The sequence below is a fragment of the Mustela putorius genome, unplaced genomic scaffold (genome assembly GCF_011764305.1).
Source record: "Mustela putorius furo isolate JIRA1106 unplaced genomic scaffold, ASM1176430v1.1 tig00537227_pilon_pilon_pilon, whole genome shotgun sequence".
NCBI lineage: Eukaryota > Metazoa > Chordata > Mammalia > Carnivora > Mustelidae > Mustela > Mustela putorius.
The window spans coordinates 44616097-44639511 of NW_025422368.1; the positions used below are offsets into that span (position 1 = coordinate 44616097).

Genomic DNA, 23415 nt, shown 5'->3' on the forward strand with positions numbered 1-23415 from the left:
TCTTTTAAGATGCTCAGGTGTGCATCCACACACCGTTTTTGTGCTTGAGACTAAGAGGGGACTAATTTTGACATCATGTCTGCTTACTTAGCCACACTGTAGGGTCCCCAGCCCTTATCTGGGTGTTTTGGTCAGCTTAGGCTAAATTGTGCTGTGCTAGCAACTTGAAAATCTGTGTAGTTCATAACAATGAGAATTTATTTCCTGTTTACCGTACCTGTCTTGGGTTATAAACAACTTTGCTCCATATGTTATCACTTCTGGACCCCGGCTGAAGACATCAGCCCCCATCTGGGACATGAATACCAAGTGCCCCCTAATTGTGTGTCTCATTGCAGAAGAAAAGGAAACAGATTTCCCTGGGGATACCCATGCCTATAATTTTTAGTGATTTTCAAACTCTTGTTTAGTCCCAACAATCTGATGGCAGCCACTTACATGTGTTTTCTTGAGTTTTGAATATCACATGTTACCAGGGTAAATTCAAGTTACTGACATATCCGAGAGAAACTTTAAAATTGATTGATAGGACCTTTTTAATTAGTCACACTTATAAAAATTTTGTTGTAAGTCATCACTTTGTTATGTGTATTTCTCTCTACAACTTCTGTTTTTCAAATAGCAATTTATCAGGAAAATAGCTTTGCCATTAATTTAACTAATTTTACTGTGTAGAAGTATTTCCGTGTGTGTTCAGGGCACTTTTCCAAGAGAAAGAATTGCTTAACAGATTATAGCAAAAATGAATATGAAGCTATTATTCATGTACTCTTTACTATATATTTTAGCGGTTAGGATAAAGGCTTCATTGCCTTTTTGATAGAAATGCTAATCTATTTCTATCTTCCTACATGTAGCAGCAAAGTATATCTACTCTGCTAATTACCTAATTAAAAAACCCCAACAATTTGGTGCAAAATACATGTTAGTATAATGAGTTCTTAACAGTTGGGAAGCTTCTAGAATGACAATATTGTACTAGGAGGTAACTCCATTTCCTTTGAACTTTTATAATAATAAAGAAGATATGCATTTCACTGAGGGTACATTTTTTTCCCTTCAGAGCTGTTGGAGCCAGGCTGTTGGGAGAGGTATATAAAAGAAAATCAATTGTTCTGACTGGCGAATTTTTCTTTATTGAGGATCTAATTACAGGGAATTGGAATTCTCTGAATCGGATGTTAATGATTCCTAGGAGTAAGTTTGAGGACTGGGATACAGAATCTCCTTCAGAGGTTTGGGGAAAATAGAATGTCTCTTCATCCACTTGGGCTCTTTGGTATTGGCTCCACTCGGTGCTGGCCACCTTGCTAGTGTGATGGGTCTGGGACAGCGCTGTGGGGGAGAGTGGAGTAAGAGACGTCTTCTTGAGCAGGAGGAGGAAAGCATCTAAGTGGGGGTGGGGCCAGTGAGTTGAAGGAGCAAGAACCACCAGTGACTGTAGTTATGAGCACGGGGGTGGGTTGGATGTGCTAGAGATGGATTTTTAAATAAATAGAAAGAAAAGAAATTCTGTAATGACAAAAGAATAGTAACCATGATCAATTCCTCTTAGAATTTTCTGAAAATAGTTGGCACAGCCTGTAAAAGTACAGGCAGATACACATGACTATTTATGCAGATCCATCTATGGTATTTAGGATTGCAAGCCAATCCAAGCGGGCCTTTGAGAGAATTCCCATGAAGTCTGAGATCTTGCTTCTTCCAGCTCCTTCGCCCCTCCAATTTGCTGAACTGAAACTCTGTGGCACTGGATTTTCATTCCCTTCTTATTACACTTAACATTTACTGTGCTCTCACTTTGAGCTTAGCACAGCATCATGCTCTTCTAGGTGTGAGAACCATTGGAAAAAATCCAGGCTTTGTGGATTGGGCAGAGCCACTGAGACCACCAAGCCTTGTCAGGGCATTTGCATTTGAGTCATGGGTGGGTAAATGAGCCCTGATTGCTCTGGCCCTACAGATATTCTACTAGTTAAGGAGCCCCCGCCATCTTGATTTTATGTCAAAAACCATGGGGAAAATGTTCCTCAACCTCCTTTTAAATGCCACATTTCAATGCACACGATGTTCAGATGGTAAGAAGACACGTTGACATTTGGGGGGATTCCTTACCCGCCTTATTTCCTTGAGAACCAAACTCTGAAGCTCTTGCCAACCTTACAAACACCCAATGGAATCCCTGCTTGTGTGCGTATTTTGGGTGCATCAGTATGTTTGTCATTTCTCCCTGGAAACGGTTTCTCACACCCACGTTGCAAGTGTGTGATCTGTGATTATATCCTCTGCTAGTTTTCAGTGTCCTCTGTGCATGGAGCAAGGGCTGAGAACACGACTTAGCTTAGGGAAATGATAAAAAACATGATTGTTAAAGTTCTCTTCCAGAAGTCTTTTCTATGTGTGGTGCCAATGCTGAGTGCAACCCATGACTTCCTTTTTTCGAAACGCTGGAGTTGGTTTGAACACTAGGCTCTCCAGTTCATGGTTTTAGATGGACGTACAACACTGGCTCAACTTTTTAAGCCCTTGGATATCACCTTATTTCATTTCAAAGGGGAGCCTCTACCTCGTTTTTGAGGATTTTGAGAAAAAAGCACATAATCACCTTGTTCACGGACTGTCCCTTCGGTGTGTGCAGCCTTTTCTATAACAAGAGTTTCTCTTCTTTGGTATTGGCTTCCAAAGTGAATGAGAGGGTCTCTTGTTTTGTTTTGACCAGTGAGGGGAATGGTGGGATGTCCTGGTTTAATTAGTGCTATTTGTTCTAGGTTCTTCCAGCTCTGGTTTGTTTAGGAAGTCCTTTCTGTATCATATTCTCAAACATGCTGGCTTACTATGCGCATCATTGATAATTGAGAATGAGTTTCTCTGAATAAGGAATTGACAAACAGAAGGGTATTTTGAGCATTAACATCCTAAATCAACATTTCCATTTTCTGAGCATGTTTCTCCAGGAATAGTTATTGTTGAAATGGAAAATGGACTCTGAAAGATTTCCTTTGGGAAACACAATGGCCTACCCTTAAACTTCCCCACTTCTTGCTAAAATCTGATTTAATTAATACATTATTGATCTTCAAATATGAGAAAAATAATTGTATGGAGCAGGATGAGGTCTTTTCTTTTTTTTTAAGATTTATTTATTTATTTATTTATTTGTCAAAGAGAGAGAGCAAGCAAGAGAGCGAGCACAAGCAGGCAGAGTGGCAGGCAGAGGCAGAGAGAGAAGCAGGCTCCCTGCCGAGCAAGGAGCCTGATATGGGACTCGATCCCAGGACCCTGGGGTCATGACCTGAGCCAAAGGCAGCAGAAATTGCAAAACTGTTTTTATAAAATAGAAGTATAGGGATCAGAAATCAATGGTATTAAAATGACATGAAGAGCCTGGGTGCCTCAGTGGGTTAAAGCCTCTGCCTTTGGCTCAGGTCATGGTCTTGGGGTTCTGGGATTGGGTCCCGCATTGGGCTGTCTGCTCTGCAGGGAGCCTGCTTCCCCCTCTCTCTCTCTCTGCCTGCCTCTCTGCCTACTTGTGATCTCTATTTGTCAAATAAAGAAATAAAATCTTTAAAAAAATAAAATGACATGAAGTTCTGATCAAACTGTATACTTACTACCTCTCTTTCCACATGTGAAAATTCTACCTCAGTTTTTAAGTTCAGAATTTAAAAAAAGAACTGAAGGATAGCTAATGGAGATAAAGTTAAAAAGGTCAAACTTACGATGTAGCCTAGGTCTGTTTAATTCTCTTAAAATGGAGAATTACTAGTGACATATTGTTTCCTGAAAGATCTGAGTAAAGAAGAATCAAGAATCTTTGGACACTGGCTAAGGAATAAGATTGAAAAGGAAATAGTAAAGATGTACTACTAAGACAGCAAGGAAATCTGATAGAAAATGAGGTGTTCTGGGACGCCTGGGTGGCTCAGTTGGTTAAGCAGCTGCCTTTGGCTCAGGTCATGATCCCAGCGTCCTGGGATCGAGTCCCACATCGGGCTCCTTGCTCAGCGGGGAGCCTGCTTCTCCCTCTGCCTCTGCCTGCCATTCTGTCTGCCTGTGCTCGCTCTCTCCCCCTCTCATTCTCTGACAAGTAAATAAAAATCTTTAAAAAAAAAAAGAAAATGAGGTGTTCTATTGGGGAGGGTATGTGCTATGGTGAGTGCTGTGAAGTGTGTAAACCTGGTGATTCACAGACTTTTACCCCTGGGGCTAATAATACATTATATATTTATAAAAAATTTAAAAATTATTAAAAAAAAGAAAGAAAGAAAGATAATGAGGTGTCCTTACAGAGAATTTCAGTGAAGAAGGTCCTTCAATGATATGGTTAGGAGCAGCAGGTGGTGAGGGAAACAATGGAGCTCTAAGGAGGCAAAGGTGCAATGGAAGGAAAATGGTGTGGATGAAGAAAAGAGAAGTGTTGTTAACATCTTTGGGCAGGTGTGGTTTTTTTTTTCTTAGAGCTTTTTTTTTTATAACTGTATTTTTTTTTTAAGATTTTATTTATTTGACAGACAGAGATCACAAGTAGACAGAGGGGGGGGGAAGCAGGCTCCCTGCTGAGCAGAGAGCCCAATGCAGGGCTCCATCCCAGGACCCTGAGATCATGACCTGAGCTGGAGGCAGAGGCTTTAACCCATGGAGCCACCTAGGTGCCCCATGGGGAGGTGTGTTTTGTATGTAAATACCTTTGTCGTAATAAAAGGGCAAATCTTGAGAAAACAATGAAAAAGTAAATTTTTTTTTAGCATTTATTTTTATTTTTAATTGAAGTGTAGTTGGCATATAAGATTATGTTAGTTTCAGGTGTCCAACATAGTGATTCCACAATTCTTAACAATATGAGATGCTCAGCACAGTAAGTACAGTTACCATTTGTGGCCATGCAAAGCTATTACAATAGTATCGACTATATTTCTAATGCTGTGCTTGTGACTTATTTATTTTATAACTGCAAGTTTGTACCTTTTAGTATTTCTTATAACTCAGTTTGGGATACTAGACAGGAGATTCATCATCTAATGTTTTGTTTTGGATGCTTCTGTTGATGCTCTATTTTCAATGAGTAATTAGGGCAAGTGGTAGAAAGCTTGTGTTAGTAAAGAACTGTTTATAACATGGGATAGCAGTTTATGGTAGTGTGGTTGTCTAAATACTAGTTCCCAAAGATATCGAAATCTTAATCCCCCTCGATTTGTGTCACTTTACCTTGTTACCTTACATTACCATATATGGTAAAAGGGACTTTGCAGATGGGATTAAATAAAGGATCTTGATATGGAAATTTACACTCTAAATTCAATCACAGGGTCTTTATAAGAGGGAGGTAAGGGCTCACAGGAGTAGTAGTAGATTTGGCTCTGGAAGCTAGAGGTTGGAGTGATGCCAAATAGCGTCATGAACCAACAAATGTAGGAAACTTCTGGAAGCTGGAAAAGGCAAGGAAACAAACAGGTTCTCCCCTAGAGCATCCAGAAGGAATAGCCCTGCCAACACCTTAATTTTAGCCCAGTGAATCAGATATCAGACTTCTGACCTCCAGCACTGTAAGAGAAAAAATTTGCATTGATTTAAGCTACTAAATTTGTTACAGCAGCAGTGAAAACATACAAGTAGTAATTTAGAGATAGGTCCAAGTGTAACTGACTTTTACAATGAATGACTGTGAGCTTTCCTTCAACTCTAAGCTTTGAAAATGCCATAAATTTTCCAAAATTCTGGTTCTGTCTTGTTATGTTCTGTAGGTTGACAATTTCATTTTAGTTTCCAACGTTAGGAAACTTGGATATGGACTTGATTTGAGGTGGTAATGAAAAACTCAGTTCAGTCTCCTGCTGTGCATTTTTACCCCTCATATAGAACACTTCCACTTCTGGCACTTCTCATCCCTGAAGGTGTGGGGTTCTTCCGCCCTACACCAGGCGGTTCTCCACAATACCAGCCTGGTGTCCTACAAGGTAATTCAATTCTGACACCATCCACTGGTACATAGTCCCAGATCCCACAGGTTAAGGATTCAGTCTCACAAAACTGTCCCCCACTTCAGATGCCAGTTGCAAGTAGTAGGTCCCCAGGTTACCCATGGTTTTTGTCTGACATGGCTACCAGTTAGAACTTCCCATGACTTTCTCCTCACGTTCGATTAATTTTCTAGAAGGGCTCACAGAACTTAGGAAGCACACACGTTTATTGGTTTATCAAAAGATTGATAAAGGATACACATAAATAGCCAGATAAAGAGATAGGAAGGGTCTTGACCCAGGAGCTTCTGTCCTTGGGGAGTTGGTGTGTGTCACCCACCTGGTGGTGTGTGTGTTCCCCACACCAGCTCACTGAACCCTGTACTATTGGGATCTTTACAGAGGCTTTCTCACATAAATGTGCTTAATTATTAACTCCATCTCCAGCCCCTCTTTAGAGAAGTGGGATGTGGAGAGAGGGTGGTGGGGCTGAAAGTTTGAAGCTTCAAATCATGGCTTGATCTTTCTGGTGACCATCCCCTATCCAGGAGCCCTCCAGGTGCCTTCCTAGAGTTCCTTCATTAGAACAGAAGATGCTCTTAGTGCTCTCATCACTAAGAATTTTCAAGGGCTGGGATGCCTGGGTGGCTCAGTTGGTTGAGCAGCTGCCTTCGGCTCAGGTCATGATCCCAGGGTCCTGGGATCGAGTACCACATCGGGATCCTTGCTCGGCAGGGAGACTGCTTCTCCCTCTGCCTCTGCCTGCCTCTCTGTCTGCCTGTGCTCACTCGCTCTCTCTCCCTCTGTCTCTGACAAATAAATAAATAAAATCTTTAAAAAGAAAAAAAAGAAAAAAAAAAGAAAGAAAAAAAGAATTTTCAAGGGCTTTAGGAGTCTTGTGTCAGGAGCCAGGGCCAGAGACCAATTATAGACGTGTCTTTTCTCATAGAGGCTATCTTTGTTGTGAATGGTTTTATAGAAAAATGCTTTCCACATTAATACCCTCATCTGATCTTTCTAATAAGGGTTTTATTAACCATTTTACAAATGAGGAAGCTGAGCCTTGGTCAGATAAGTCAATGGCCCAAAGTCAGTGGAGAGTCAGAACTCCCTCTGCCTGTCTTATGAAAATCTAAAGCCAGTGTTCTCTCTGAGGACCCATACCTCCCTGTTGGACTTGTGAGTCTCTATCTGGGGACCTCATTGTATTGAGAAAGCAGTGATGATGTGATGAAAATTTCATAGAACTATATTCTTTCCTGAGAAAAGGAAAGGGGGAACATATTTACTTATTAATTTTTAGAGAGAGAGAGCACACAGGAATGAGTGGGGGGAGGGGCAGGAGAAGAGGCAGAGAGAGAATCTCAAGCAGACTCCCCACTGAGCACAGAGCCCAACCTGGGGCTCCATCTCAGTTATGAGCCCCCAATTTGTAATGATAATCGTTATTACCACCCCTTACTGGATTATTAAATACTTGCTACGAAGCAGGCATCTGCCTAAGCCCTCCGCATACTTTCTCTCATTGACTCCTCTGGACCACCCTGTAAGGTAGAAGTTATTAGCGCCACTTCACAGTTGAAAAAATTAAGACATGGGATTAAGTATTTCTCTTTTTCTTTTTGGTTGAAGTATTTTTCCTAAAATCATGCAGTTAGCAAGTTGTAAATCCCATATTTAAACCCAGGTTTGTCTAACTCAAGTTCATGTTCTGAAACCCTGCCCTACACTTGCAAGGCTACTCAGGACTTACCATCGTGGGTGGGAGACTTCCTATTTATAATTAATTCAACCCTTTATTGCTCCAAAATAACACACCTGCCAGTTTGCTGTGTATTCTGCCAAAGCTAAATGCACATTTTTCTCTCTAGAAACTGCAGGTCTGAGGCTTGATTTAATTCCCATTGAGAAGAATAGGCAAGCTTGAGGAACAACTCAAACAATTAAATATTACAACTCTAAGTTCACCTAACTGGAGAAAAGAGTTCAGAAAATGTAAGGGTATTAATAACCTTTATAGATCTAGGAGAAGCCTTTCATCCATAGATAGGAACCATCTGTGGAGCAAAGCTATGATGTTGACATAATACTTTGCAAGCTTTTAGAAGCCCTTATCACAATATCATTGCTGAAATCGAGTGGGCAAAAATGGGCTCATGATAGAACTAATCATCACAAAGAATACTGCAAAGGATCTCTATGTTCTGGTCTCTGTATTCTCATTGTAATTTATAGCATAACTTGATACAGCTTTCTGATTAGCTGTCCATGAGTCTTTCTGTGGTCATATAAGAAGACAAACATATTTTTTTCTCTTGCCAAGTTTTTAAAATTGCTTCTGACACAACTAAACACATTGGCTAATTACTCTCAATAAGGATAGCTTTGTGCCAAAACCAAAAATTCAGTGTTTCTATCAGTCAATCTTTAGTGTCTTTTGGTAGGAAAAAAAAAAAAAAGAAACTTTTGAAGTCCTTTAAAAATCATCAGTCAGTGGATGGAGTCATAATTCAGTCCCTTTCCAGAAAGCCCACAGAGTCTTGCTGAAAATTAAAATATTTAGTGATAGCCACATCAAGGTTTTTCTAGTTCAGAAGTCAGTGTCAGCAATTCCTGCCTGAAAACTTTCTATGCCATCGTTCCTCTTATGTGTGGTGTTTCAATTAAATATCTGTTGAGATACATTTGAGACTTCAGAGAAAAACCTTCAAAGGCTGTCTGAAACCTAGCTCCAAGGAGACATAATTATCTGGGAATGAGTGCATGTCAGGTTTTTGGTTTTCACATAAAATACCATTTTGTCACTTCCGTGTCAGGAATCTAATCTGACAATAGACTCCCCTTTCAACCAGTAAGGTAGAATGCTTGTCAGTGATTTCCCTTGAACAATCGGCTCTTCAGTTCTGTCAAAAACCAAGCTGAGGGGCGCCTGGGTGGCTCAGTGGGTTAAGCCGCTGCCTTCGGCTCAGGTCATGATCTCAGGGTCCTGGGATCGAGTCCCGCATCGGGATCTCTGCTCAGCAGGGAGCCTGCTTCCCTCTCTCTCTCTCTCTCTCTCTCTCTGCCTGCCTCTCCATCTACTTGTGGTTTCTCTCTGTCAAATAAATAAATAAAATTAAAAAAAAAAAACCAAGCTGATACATTTGATATTCAAGAAGCATTAAGGTTGGGGCGCCTGGGTGGCTCAGTGGGTTGAGCCTCTGCCTTCAGCTCAGGTCATGATCTCGGGGTCCTGGGATCAAGCCCCACATCGGGCCCTCTGCTTGGTGGGGAGCTCTGCTTCCTCCTCTCTCTCTCTCTCTCTGCGTGCCTCTCTGCCTACTTCGATCTCTCTGTCAACTAAATAAATAAATAAAATCTTAAAAAAAAAAAAAAAAGAAGCATTAATATCAGTGATTCCCAGATGTGAGTAATTATTAGCATCACCTGGAAAACTGTTTAAAACCTCAGTGTGGGGGCACAGACTGACTCTTGATTTACACTCAGGTCGTGATCTCAGGGTCTTAGGATCAAGCCTCAGGTTAGGCTCCATGCTCAGTGTGCAGTCTGCTTGTCCCTTTCCCTCTGCTCCACTCCCCCCCTGCCCGCAACTTGTTTTCTCCCACTCAAATAAATAAATAAAATCTTAAAAGCAAAAAAACCCTACCTCAGTCTGATTCAGTAGACCTGAGACTTTGGAATTAGTATTATAAAAACTCCTCACGTGATTTCATTAGCCAGCTTCATAAAGCTGCTCTTAGACTTTCAGATGTGTTACACAAATTACACAAATTACAAATTACTTCATGTAAAAATGCACACCGTCTCATTAGGAAGGGAGCCCTAGTAAAAAGTTTGTTCTGATGAATTGGCATGCTTCCCTTTTTTTATATAATGGCAGCCGTGTAAGACATCGCTGTCCTTTTCCCCTTGGGGACAGGGATGCTCAGAGGTGAGTTCTACTTACACATGAGGTAGGAGCTCTTCTTAGCCTTGGACTTCTGTTTTGTTTTGTTTTCTCATCCTGATTACACTGTATATGGTCTTTACTGTTGGTTGAAGAGTTTTATTTTACTTAAGCCTTTTGTTTTTATTATCTATTTAAGATTCTTTTTAAAAGTAGGTCGTGTTATAAATAATAGACGACGTTTAGAGCAGGAGTAGAGAGGACCTATTCAAAAGGTTTGGAGATGAAATCATGACATTTTTATGTCATCTGACTATGCTGCTCTACCAGAGGCCTGGCATGTTGGACTGACATTATGCCTGCAGAATTGTATTATGACTGGATATGATGAAGCCTTTGTAGGCTTTAAAATTTCCACAAAATACACAAGCACAAAGTCCTGTAATGATGTACTATATTCTTTCCCATAGAAATATGGATGAAGCTGACCACTAAAAAACTTCCCAAAGTTTATTGAATACATGATATGTAAATGTAGGTAATTGTTACTACTCTAAGAAGGTCTTAAGGAGTGCTCTAAAGATTGATAGAATTTAGCAAGATAAAATAAATTAGAAATGTGAAAAAATAAGGGGTCTGGCTAGCCAAAAAAGTTATATAAACTTGCTGAGGCACGCCAAAATTTGAACTTTCTAACAGCCTATATAAAAAGGAAAATTCTCTGCTCAGATAAGCAAAAAGTTGTTGTGATAATAAATCTAAAAAGATTTCTATTTTTGGGACACACTGGTGGCTTAGTTGGTTAAGTGGCTGACTCCTAGTTTTGGCTCAGATCATAGTCTTAGGGTTATGAGATCCAGCACATGTGTGCACTCTCTCTCTCTCTAAAATAAATAAATCTTAAAAAAAAAAAAAAAAGATTTCTACTTTCTATAGGATCTTATTGAGAAAATACTTGGAAGTAGATCATCTTTTCTCTTCACTGGTACAGTTATCATTATGGGATACTAGTAACTTATTATGTAGTTCAGATTTTAACATGAACTTTGAGATACATTTAAGAAACTTTCCATCCCATTAAAAAAAGGGGTCACCTTTTTCTCTCCCTGTCAGCCAATGGAACAGGTATTGAGAGTTGGAGGAAATCTTATTTGATGAGACAAAGTCAAAGGGAATGTATTTTTTATATTTAGGATGATATACACCTAATCTTTGTCTTTTTTATCTGGTACATTGCTGTTAATCTGTGGGGTGCCTTCTAGTTTCTACCCTACCCTACTTACTCCCCACCCCTTCTCTCCTCCTGTCTTAACCCAGGACAACTTTATGATGGCATCTTCTTCCCTAAAGTATGTGGAGGCCAAGAAAATAACCTGGACACAAGACTTAATCAGACAGTTTCAGAAATAGCCAGCTAAGTAGCTTTTTATGTTTCACACCAGTTTTGTTTTGTTTTGTTTTTTGACTATTCAAGCTTTACACAGTACCTCCTAAACCTGATTATATATTGGAATTCCCCAGGAGTTTCTCAAAAATGCAGCTGTCTGGATCCCACAAACTCATTTTCTGATGCAGTCAACCAGGACTTGAAATTCAGGAAGTTGCATTTCAGAAAACACCAGAAGTGGTTCAGAGTTGAGAAAAGCTGGCCAAGGGGCAAATAGTACAGGTTTAAAAAGTCACACAGATAGGATATCAAAACACTGTGTTATTATTTTATGCGGTAATCTTGAGTAAACTCTATCTTTCTTTGCCTCAGTTTCTTTGATTGTAACATGACAATTAAAAAATTTTCCATTATTGGGTTATTTTAAGGACCAAGTGAGATTAAATGTCCTACCAGAGCACCTGGAGGATAGTCCTTAACTTCTCAAAAGTATGTGGAGGCCAAGAAAATAACCTGGACATAAGACTTAATAAATTAAGTTAAGGACTTAATAAATGCTAACTATTTAATTATATACCTACAACATACTTTCAAACCTCGACTCAGGGTAGGGCCAGCCCTTAGGAAAGTATTTCTAAGGGTACTTACAACACTTTCTCTGCCCCATTGACTATACTTGTACCCCCCCCCCACCCCGGCCGATTTAAAAGTGCTTTCCATTAGCGTTTCTACATACCCCAAAATAAATCCCATGTTTACTTTTTTGAAGTCCGCAAATGCAGAGTGATCACACTCTTTTTTTGTATAGTGCGTACCTCCTCATCACCATCCTGATTAGACTCCATATGATATGCAGATCTCATCCGGCCATTTATCCAGTTTGCCAAATATTGCAAAAGTAATTTTTTAGAGACTGGAGGAGGGGTAAAAGGGGAGGGAGAGAGAATCTTAAGCAGGCTCCATGCTGAGCATGGAGCCCAGCACAGGGCTCAATCTCAAGACCCTGAAATCAGGAGTCAGATGCTTAACCAACTGAGCCATTCAAACACCCTGAAAATAGTAAATTTTTTTTTTAAGTTCCCCTTTAGTCCTACCATTATAGAATTATGGAAAACTGAATTCTAAAAGCAGAGTTGCCTGATCAAATTGGAGGAAACTTAGGTAGGGGAGTGCTTTAAATTAAGACACTGAAGTCCTAGTTTGAATGAACCAGACTTTAATTGTGTCACAAGGATCACTTTAGAGATAATCTCGGTAAATCCTATTAACTGAATAATGAAGTGAAGCATTCCTGTGCAGAGAAATCCATTTTTCCTGACAGGGAGGAAAAACTATTCCCTCCACCCTTCTCAGATTCATAGTCTGGGCTCTTTAAATTAGACAGATAAAAGACAGGCTAACAAGAGAAGAACAGACATTTATTAACAAGTGCATTTTGGGTCCACGTGGAAGTTCTCAGTGATGTAAAACTCAGAGAGGTCATTAGAACTTGGGTGATGGGCATTAAGAAGGTCACATGTGGTTATGAGCCCTGGGTGTTATACGCAACTAATGAATTGTTGAACACTACATCAAAAACTAATGATGTACTCTTGTCGGTTAACATAATAATAAAAAATTAATTAAAAAAAGGAACTGGGCTTATGTAACATCTTTAAGGAAAAGATGTACATTTCTAGAGAAATGACAAGATAGAGGAAAAGGACTTTTGAGTTTCTAGGGCAGCAAATCGTAGGAAGGTAAACATATGGTGGGAACTAATGGAAGGTAAGAGCTAGTTAGAAAAGTTTGTTAGATAGTTCATCTGATGCTGTTCCTGGACTGATTAAGGTCTAGAATTGTCTCCGATGATTAACTTTTGTCTTTCCTGGAAGAGAGAGGAAGAGGGACACCTTTAAAAATTTCTGTCTCGCTTTTAGGCAAATAGGAGAGCTTTTCCTTTCCTTTCCTTTCCTTTTTCGTTTCTTTTCCTCTTCTTTTTTCTTTTCTTTCTTTTTTCTTTTTTCTCTTCCTCTCTTTCTTTCTTTTTAGATTTATTTTAGAGAGAGAGTGAAAGTCGGGGTAGGCGCAGAGAGAGGGAAATAAGCAGACTCCTGGCTGAGCACGGAGCCCAATGCAGGGCTCCATTTGAGGACTGTGAGATCATGACATGAGCCAAAAGCAAGAGTTAGCCACTTAACTGAGTGAGCCGTCCGGTCGCCACCCTTCCTTCCTATTGAAGGATAAAATGGGGAAATCTTAGAACTGTATGAACTGGAAAGAGACATTAATTATTTTGAAAGAAATGTGAGCATTTTTATATACTATCTCTGCCTCAAAGAATGCTTTTGAAGCTATTACACATTCAACATAGCTATCTCAAGTGAATCATGTTTTGTCATTTGAAATATTAAAATAAAATTTTGCCTCAAGTGCTTTTAAAGAATGCCAAGAAGTTTCCAAATAAAACAAATATCTGGGTCCAGCATTTTCCATTATTTTCACTCCTTTTTCCCTTTTTTAATTAAATGTTTCAGAGAATATGCATAGTGGTTCAACCACCCTCATCCATCCACGCTCATCTACTTTCCTGACTCAACTGTATGCTATTGTGGTAAAGGATTCAATATCGACACTAGAAAAGGAACACAAAAGAGGATACTCACTGAAGTATTTTACTGGAAAATTAACTGCAAAACACTTATGGAAATTATATGCAAATTAACTAAAATAGTGTTAAGAATCCACGTCCCCCCTCTCTTTTTTTTTTTTTTTTTTACCATTTGAACCATTTGTAAGTGTCCAGTTCTCTTGTATTAAGTACGTTCACATTATTGTGCACCATCACCCTTAAGAATGAAGGGGAGAAGAATGGAGGGTAGGCAGGAAGGGAGGGAGGAAGGCCATCCCAAGACAACTTTTTAAAAAAATTAGTAATAGTACAGTTTAGTTTCCATTTGAGTATAGCTGACATATGCTGTTACGTTAGTTTCAGATGTACAGTACAGTGATTCAAAGCTCTATACGTTAGGCTGTGCTCAGCACAAGTGTAGCTCCCATCTGCCCCCATACAACACCATCACAATACCATTGACTATATCCCCCCGCTATGCCTTTCATTCCCATGCCTTTGCTCATTCCCTACCTGGAAGTCTATACCACCTACTCCCCTTTACCCATTTTACTCATCCTCCCAGCCCCTCCCCTCTGGCAACCATCCATTTGTTTTCTGTGTTCGTAGGCCTGATTTTATTTATGCTTTTTTGTTTGTTTGTTTTATAGATTTCAGATATAAGTAAAATCATATAGTATTTGTCTCACTTATTTCACTTAGCATAAAACCCATCTACGTTGTTGCAAATGGTAAGATCTCATATATTGTGTGTGTGTGTGTGTGTGTGTGTGTGTGTGTGTAAAATATTGTGTTGAGTTCTTCACATATTTTGTATAAGTTCTTTATATATTTGCTGTAGTAAGCCCTATTGAATATGCCATTTGGAAATATCTTCTCCCATTCAGTATATATTGCCTTTTTGTTTTGTTGATGGCTTCCTTTGCAAAAAGCTTTTTATTTTGATGTAGTCAGAGCGATCTTAAGAAATCCAGAATAGGGGTGCCTGGGTGGCTCAGTGGGTTAAAGCTCTGCCTTCAGCTCAGGTCATGATCTCAGGGTCCTGGGATCGAGCCCCACGTTGGGCTCTCTGCTCAGCAGGGGGCCTACTTCTCCCTCACCCCCCAACCGCTTGCCTCTCTGCCTACTTGTGATCATTCTCTCTCTGTTGAAAAATAAATAAAATCATTCTTTTAAAAATTTTAAATATAAAAAAATTAAAAATTAAAAGAAATCCAGAATAAAGCTAGAAGTATCGCGATTCCAGATTTCAGGATGTGTGCTATACTACAAAGCTATACTAATCAAAACCGTATGGTACTGGCTCAATAATAGACACATGGGTCAACGGAAGAGAAGAGAGAGGCCAGAAATAATCTTACTGTCAATTAATCTATGGCAAAAGAGGCAATAGGCAATGAACAAAAGTCTCTTCAACAAATAGTGCTGAGAAACCTGGACAGCTAACATGCCAAAGAAGGAAACCGGACCTTTTTCTTACATTATACACAAAAATAAACTCAAAATGGATTAAAGACCCAAATGTGACATCTGAAACCAAGACAGCTTTTATTCTCCTTTGCACGCTTGGGTTGAGGCAGCTGACAGTCTTGAGTTCTCCTAGCTGGGAAAAGAATTGTGCCAGGGTTAGAGGTTGGGATTTCAAAGACTATAAAATATGACCTCAACTATATTGTACCCTAACATTATTTGGACCTAGAGCTTGAAGTTTCTTGAAATTTTGCATAGATAACAAGCTGCAGTAGGGACAGTTTCCCATCATCAAGAGCAAGTGGTTATTTAGCAACATCTCTCTGTAGAATAATGGGCAATGACGAAGTCAAGGGCCTTACAAGAGAAAATGAAATTGTATTAAAATATATCACAAATGAATGATAGTACACGTCTTAAAGACAGTGGGTTGCTACAGGAATTCAGAAAAAAGAGTAACTTCTGCAAGCTGAGATGCTTTTGGCTTAACTGTTACAATGGCTCTGCATTCATTTAGTACGGATTTTAATTGAAATCATATGAAATAGGGGTGCCTGGGTGGCTCAGTGGGTTAAAGCCTCTGCCTTCAGCTCAGGTCATGATCCCCTGGTCCTGGGATTGAGCCCCGCATCTGGCTCTCTGCTCAGCAGGGAGCCTGCTTCTGCGCACCACCCCCCGCCCCCGCCTGCCTCTCTGCCTCCTTGTGATCTCTGTCAAATAAATAAATAAAATCTTTAAAAAAAAAGAAAGAAATCATATGAAATAAAACATCAGTAAAAGTATGGGCAAAATCTGAAATGGTGCACAAAAAGACAAGGATTTTGTAATTCCAAAGTGAATCTGCAGAACTGTTTTTGTTAGCGCCACATGATGGCTGCATTATAGATAGAAGAGAAATATCCAACATTCTTTGTCAGTCTTCTGGAAGAATAGGTTTTGCGTTATGACAGTGATGATTACTGAGAGCTCCTCAAGAATGCATTTCTTTGCCAAATGCACTGCCCTTGTACTCTAAAGCTTCTGATGTTCTGAGGGCAACTGGACTAATCATTCCGCATCATCTTCTTCCTTGCCTGGAGGAAGCACTGCTGCTCTGGTATAATAGAACAAACCTTCCTGGGGATGACATGGAAATGGCTTGCAAAAAGTAAAACTTTTGTATGAAGGCTGAATTCCCAGGCTCTCTCTCTAATGGCTGAAGATGAGAGATCATGGCTTATGGAATGCATCTCATCTTCACTTCCTGAGAAGGAGACCAGTGCTGGAATTGAAAATAGAGCCCTGCATTGATAAGATAGAAATACATTGCTAAGACTTTGCAAACTTTATTAAGAAAGTGGTCAGTGGTTTAAAATGAGTGCTAATCCTCCCCGCCCCCCACAGAAGCATGGAAAAATGCATTAAATCTAAACATTCACTTGTCTGTTCAGTAATAAAAACCTTCCCATAAAGGAGTTGAGTTGACCTGAAGGCTACACGATAGATCTTTCTGATGAGATTCAAACAGTGACTTTCACTGACTCTTTTTGTGAATTATAATCATTTGGGTCCTGCCGAGGTCTAATTTGGGTTTGAGAGTGTCAACCCACAAGTAACTGATTCACGCCACTTTGACCAGCAGACATTAAAGGGTGAGTGAGAAAATGGAATACGTTCAGCAACTTAGAATGGAGGAAAATAATAACCTAAAAGATTGTTACACTTTTGACCTTTCACAACGTGTAAAATTATCTTTTCAAATAATATGTGAATTTGCACCCATGGCTTGATTCAAGACCTCCGAACTTTCCGTCATGGATCTGAACCTCAAAGTACGATATTTATAGCCAGAGCGAGGTCTTCACTTTCGGTGATGATTGTTCCCTTTGGGCTTGAAAGAAAGTTGGGCTTCAGGTTGCAGAGTTTTGCTGTGCCCAGGCAGTTGACCCCTCTTCCTTTCTTTCCCATTCTCCACTGTCTTGCAGACCAGATGATGTGCTCCTGCATCGCACGCATGACGAGATTGTCCTCCTGCATTGCTTCCTCTGGCCCGTGGTGACATTTGTGGTGGGTGTTCTCATTGTGGTCCTGACCATCTGCGCCAAGAGCCTGGCAGTGAAAGCAGAAGCCATGAAGAAGCGCAAGTTCTCGTAGAGGGGAGAAGTCTCATGGGAAGCAAAGCCCAGAAGCTGCACCCATCGGCACACATCTCCCTGTAGAGCCTGCTTCCTGGCGCAGGAGATGGAAGGGGCTATGCGAGGTCTCTGAGAGGCTCCAGCCTCAATGGCAGCGGAAACAGGCACAGCTGGAAGACTTGGGACCGCATAGATTGTATGCCATGTGTCGTAGCGATGGCTAAGGGGTCAAGCTCTTAACTTAATGGAGTAGCCATTTCAGAAAACTCTATAAGAAGTTAATTTTCTTTGGAAAGTAACAGTATATAATTGTACAGTGTAGTATACAAACCATTATGATTTATGCTGCCTAAAAATATTAAAATAGAGTGGTCTGTGGTTTGGGGTTTTTTTGTTTGTTTTTGTTTGTTTGTTTGTTTTGTTTTGTTTTAATTTCCTTTTTTATGCTTGGAACACCAGGGTTTAAAAAAAGGGTCTCGTGGGCTTCATTTGATTCTGCTAGATTCAGCTTGTACTTAGAGATAAGGAACCCCGCACAAGTCTTGATCTCACAGTACGATCCCCACTTCCCACTGTTAAAGACTACCTTTTGACTCCTGCTTGAAAAATGAGAAGTGCACTGTCAACTCAGTCTTCAGTCATTTCCATGACTCTTCATCAAGGGATCCTCAAAGATTGGGAAAAACCTCTCCTCCAACACTTGCCTTTGGCTCCCCATTATTTGTCACCCGATTATTTCTTAAGAGAGAGAGACAGTTCTGAACAAGGTCTTCCCTAGCTCTGTGCCCCTTTAGTCCCGTGTCCCTGTCGTGTTTGATGGATTTTTCTCTTGGCGCGGCCGAATGTACATGATGTGAAGGACACTTACTTTTCAGCTGCCATTTTTGTTCCTTTCTTCTTTGAGGCCAGAAAGAAATATTCAAAATCCGTTCAAGTATTTTGTTTTTATTTTCTTTGTTCTCGCCCTTGATGTTGTCGGTATTAAAATGAGAACGTCACGGCAGCCAACACTCAGTTGGCTTGGCCGGACCCGGAGACTTACCCCGGCACCCACCCCTGCCATCCCTGAGCTGCTTGCACCTTTCTCAGAAGTTCATGGAAGAGACCATACTGCTTTCCATCGGTCCATAAACTCAGATTCCAAACATCAGTTCCAGGTCTCCGTGAATATCACACCAACCCAAGTATTCACCAGGTAGAATCAAACCTCTGTTAGAGGAGAGGTCCACTTTTAGTGAAGGAACAACTGACAACCCGATTTCTTCTCTTAGTCTTCCAACATGCTTCTGTTAGAATAAAGGCAACTTAAGGACAGCACTTGCTCAGGGCTCTAAGAAAGACATATTAGAGGAATGACAATCTCCTGACTTTTCATTCACATCCTGCTGTTTCCTTAATTTTAGAACACAAGTCACTGAGAGCAGCCTAGTCTCCTATGGAAGGGTGCTGGACGAGTATGATCCTTTTTTCTAACCTCGTGTTACAAGCTGCCCTGTGAAAAAGGCCTTGAGCACGCTGTCGATGACGACCTTTCAGGTGGCTCTGGTCCCTTGACTTCTGTGCCGGCTTTCTCTTGCAGCATCCGCATTGTCTTAGCAACACCGTGAGCCCTTAGGAAACACTGTTATTTGAGAATTGGAACCTGAGAATATCATCATCTTTGCACCACATAGTGGAAGAGGAAGTCTACTCTAGCCATTATATCTTAATCCAATAACCTCTGATTAATTAATTACAGAGAATAGATCAAAATAGTGCAGGGATATATGTGATGTGTTGGGAAAAAGGGAAATGGATGTCTACTGATCTGATTTTTCATGTATCTGTGTGAACACTCACAGGTTTATGTTAATGAAGGCCTCTTTTGACTCAAGGAGTATACATACCAGTATCCTGTATCCTGTATGTTGGCTTTTGGAAAAGAGGAGAAACAACGCTGAATTCCTGAGGTCACCTGTAGCTTTAAGGTCTTACTTGATTCTAGCTAGTTACGTTTGAGTCTCTTTATACTTGTCCTTAAAGCTAAAATCCAGAGGAATAAGGAAAGGCCATTTTTAAGATCAGAAAAAGGTAAAGAAGCCTGATTTCTTAATGCTTTAATTCACTTTTTTTTGTACAAGTGAGGAAATGGTCGAAGCTGCTGTGACGGAGACCCCAAAATACGGCGGCTCGTGGAAGACGTTCTTTCTTCCCCACACAGCAGTTCAGAGGTGGCAGGGAAGTCCAGGGCGGGCCGGGCAGCTCCATTTCAGACGATAATGGAGGGCCTCAGGATTCATCTATCTTGCTGTTCTTTTATTACCAAGGCTGGTGTTCATTCCACGGTCAAAATTGGCTCAAAGAATCACACCCACTTTGCAGCCTGGGAAAGAGAGGAAGTTGGGAGCAAGCTATTTCTTTTTAAGGAAATTTCACCCATCACTTTCGCTCACAGTTATTCGTGAGTACTTACCACATAGCTATACCTAGCTTCAAGGGAGACGGGGACATGTTCTCTTGCGCTAGATGGGCATATGTTCCACTAAATCTCCAGGAGAAGAGTTCTGTTTATAAAAGGAAAGGGGAAGGGGCGCCTGAGAGGCTCAGCAGGTTAAGCTTCTGCCTTCGGCTCAGGTCATGATCTCAGGGTCCTGGGATCGAGCCCCGCGTCCGGCTCTCTGCTCAGCGGGGAGCCTGCTTCTCCCTCTCTCTCTGCTGGCCTCTCTGCCTACTTGTGATCTCTTTCTCCCTATCAAATAAATAAAATCTTTAAAAAAAGGAATAACAATAAAAGGAAAGGGGAAGAAAGAGCACTAAATATTTTGTTTGTTTGTTTGTTTGTTTATTTGAGAGAGAGAGCAATTCTACAAACAAGGGGAGGGGCTGAGGGAGAAACAGACTCCCCAGCCCAGCAGGGAGGCCAATGCAGGGCTCGATCCCAGGACCCTGAGATCATGACCTGAGCCGAAGGCAGATGCTTAACTGACTGAGCCACGCGGGCACCCAAGACTACTCAAGTAAAGGACAGGAATGATGGTTAGTTGTCAATGCCCCATACCATGATGAAAGCCTGAGCAGGGCTTACAAAGATCCTTCGCCCCTAGCAGGAGATAAGGTCTTCGGTTAAACCTTGAATCTGCCCTCTTGGAAAAACTTGTCCTTTGTCCTCTGGGGTCCCGGTTCGACCTCTAGGAAATTCTTGCTCATCAAACTCCCATCCACATCTGAAACTTTTGGGGTTTATCACAGCTTTTTCAGGCTCCTGCTGCTGACGCATACTAGTGTTCCTTAGGTATTGAGCAATCGTAGGCTTATATTGACCAGGATTATAATTTATTTGGCTGTGATGAAGAGGTTGACTCCATTTTTTAATGTGTGATGGCCAACAGCTCTCGCGTCTCCTTACACCTCTGACCCTCTGTGTTCCACTTCTGGGCAAGCGGCTTAGAAAGGCTGGAGGCCTCCTTCTTTGGCCCAGTGGGAAGTTCAGACCACACAAGCCTGGCCTGAAAGCAGGAACCCTTTCTCCAGCCTCACACCCTAAGAACAATAAAAGCCTAACCGGTCAATTCATTTTTTGGACCGGGGAGGGGACTGCCCTGCTCTCCCCACAAACACATGAACAATAAACCTTTTTGTACCCTCTCGATGTGTGTGTGATTATTAGTCTTGACATCCAAACCAAATTTTGGGTTAGCGGGTCCATCTCAGGGGTGCCCACCACAGAAGTGATCAAATTTCATCAGAAATACAGTAGGTTTCTGTTCTATTTGCTTCCAGTTAGTTCATGTGTAATAACCACACCCAAAGTCGGCTCTTGTCAATAGTTCTTAAGCCAACAGCATTTTAGTCTCTGGTTGTACTTCTAATCCTCAGTTTAATGGCAGGCACCTTGAGGCTTTCTGGAACGAGTTGAGGTGGGTCTGCCATGCCCTGTATCTGATCTGTTGAGCTACTGCCATTGCCTGGCCAATGGTAGTTAATGGAGACCGTTGAGAAAGGTTCTGCACAATCATTTATTTCCTGTGGTTTGGGGTCCAGAAACCATGGGCTGCAGGAAGTAGGCACAACTCCTCCTGTTGTCCTCCTCGTAGACTAGTTCTTCTTGTCTCACTCAACTATTTTCCTTGGTACTTTACTAAAAAAGACAGCCAGAAGCTGCCAATGCACCTCATCACTGCTTTTTCCTTACCACCTTCCCCACTGCTGCGGGCCTGCCTCCTGAGTTGCTGCGGGTGACCGGTTTGCCCAATGTTTGATCAGGGCATAACGAGCGTCTCTAGTTTTCCATCCAGCAGTCTCTGTTTTCTTGCTATGACCTGCTTGGCAACAATGTCATATTTTTTATTTTTGTCATGATGGGGAGATCATTTACAAGGCCTTTCTCTAAATGGTCTCATCTGGTGATTCCCAAATCTAGTACCTCCTGCCCTTACTGTTCCATGCTCTGAATGTATGTTGTAAGAGCTCCGATGCCTTCAGGTCTTTGTCTCAAGCTCAGTGACGGGCAGACGATGCAATGGCAGAATAAGTAATGGGACAAAATATGATCAGACAACATGGGTAAGGAATCATTTACCTGGCTCAGATAATTAGTCCTTTTGAAAAAATTAGCTGAAATACACCAAATCATATAAAACCCTTTTCCTAATAGCTCAACATTCACATCCCATGCCCTCCAGTCCAGATGCATCACACTCTTCTCAGGGTCTGCATGTATGTAGTCCTGTGCCATGGATGACTCTCCTCACTGTTTTTGCATATCTGTTTCTTCTTATCCATTAGGTCTGAGCGTAAATATTGACTCTTCCTAGAAGCCTTCCTTACCCATCCAGCATAAGCAGGTTTCTTTTGTCATTTTCCTCTTTATCCTGCTTTCTTCCTTTGTAGTACTTATTGCTGCTTCTACTTATATAAGTATTTTCTTGTCTATTATCTCTCCCATTAGATGATAAGCTCCATGAAGGTGGAATGGTGGTGGGATTTCTTTTTCCATCATTAGCACAGTGCCTGACACAATAAGGTGCTAAATAAATATTTATTGGATGGATAAATGAATGAATGCTCCCAGGATCCAATATGTTCTTCATACATGTTGTTCCTTATATGTCTTGGGGAAATTCTACCTTACCTTCAAGTCCCAATATAGTCCCTGCATCCTTACCTGCGAAATTAATCACTCCCCCCACTGTGATCCCATCGCAGTTTGTACATAACTCTATTGTTCTAAAAATCTAGCGTGTATTGTAAGATTTCATCATGTATTGTATGACACTCACTCGCTGGTTTTTCCTTACCTCCCCACCTTTTGAGACGAGAAACAAAGTTTATTGATTCTTTTTGTCCATAATGACAACAATAATAATCACCTCCACGTAACACTTGTTAACTGCAGATATTTATTCTGTCATACTGTTTCTGAAAGTCAGGAATCAGGAAGTGGCTTTGCTGTCATTCTAAATTATTCTTGGTGAAATATTACCAGTTAGAAAGTGCATGGGTTAGAGGTATTACATGGAATAAACATAAGAAACGGGAGTCCAGCAGAATTACAGTAGAGAACTGTTGATAAGAACACAATTATTCATTTGCTAGGCACTTTAAAATAAAAAGTGAGCAAAGTCCAACTGTCTGCATTTTTGCAGCTGACACAAAGAGGCTTCCAAAAGAAGTCATCGGAGACTTCAGGAATAGACACGCCAGTGACTGCAGATGACTTCCAAGAGTAGACCAGGGAGTGTATGCGACTCTTGTTCTTTCCTCACTTTCTGTGAATAACCTTAAGTCAGAAATAGGGATGTTAACATATAAACAAAGACTGAAATTGGGAGTAGTCCCATTGCCAGATCTTTAATACCTTGGGGTAATTTTTGATAGAACTCTAGAGACCCAAGAATGAGGATAAACTAGTATATTTTAGGAGATACAACTACTGAAAGCATTGTGGGAGAGAAACTCTGGAGAAAGATGACTGTAGATGTTGTTAGCTTTGAAAAAAGGCATGGGATAAC

General features: G+C 40.9%; 1 protein-coding gene across 1 annotated transcript in view; it reads left to right on the forward strand.

Annotated features, from left to right (window-relative positions):
• KCNMB4 (potassium calcium-activated channel subfamily M regulatory beta subunit 4) overlaps positions 1-18359 on the forward strand; it is a 59574-nt gene extending 41215 nt beyond the window's left edge. The window contains exon 3 of the mRNA XM_013056051.2: positions 17276-18359. Within this exon, the coding sequence (XP_012911505.1) occupies positions 17276-17444 (169 nt within the window). The 3' untranslated portion in view covers positions 17445-18359. The remainder of the gene's footprint in view (positions 1-17275) is intronic.
• The last annotated feature ends 5056 nt before the right edge of the window (positions 18360-23415 follow it).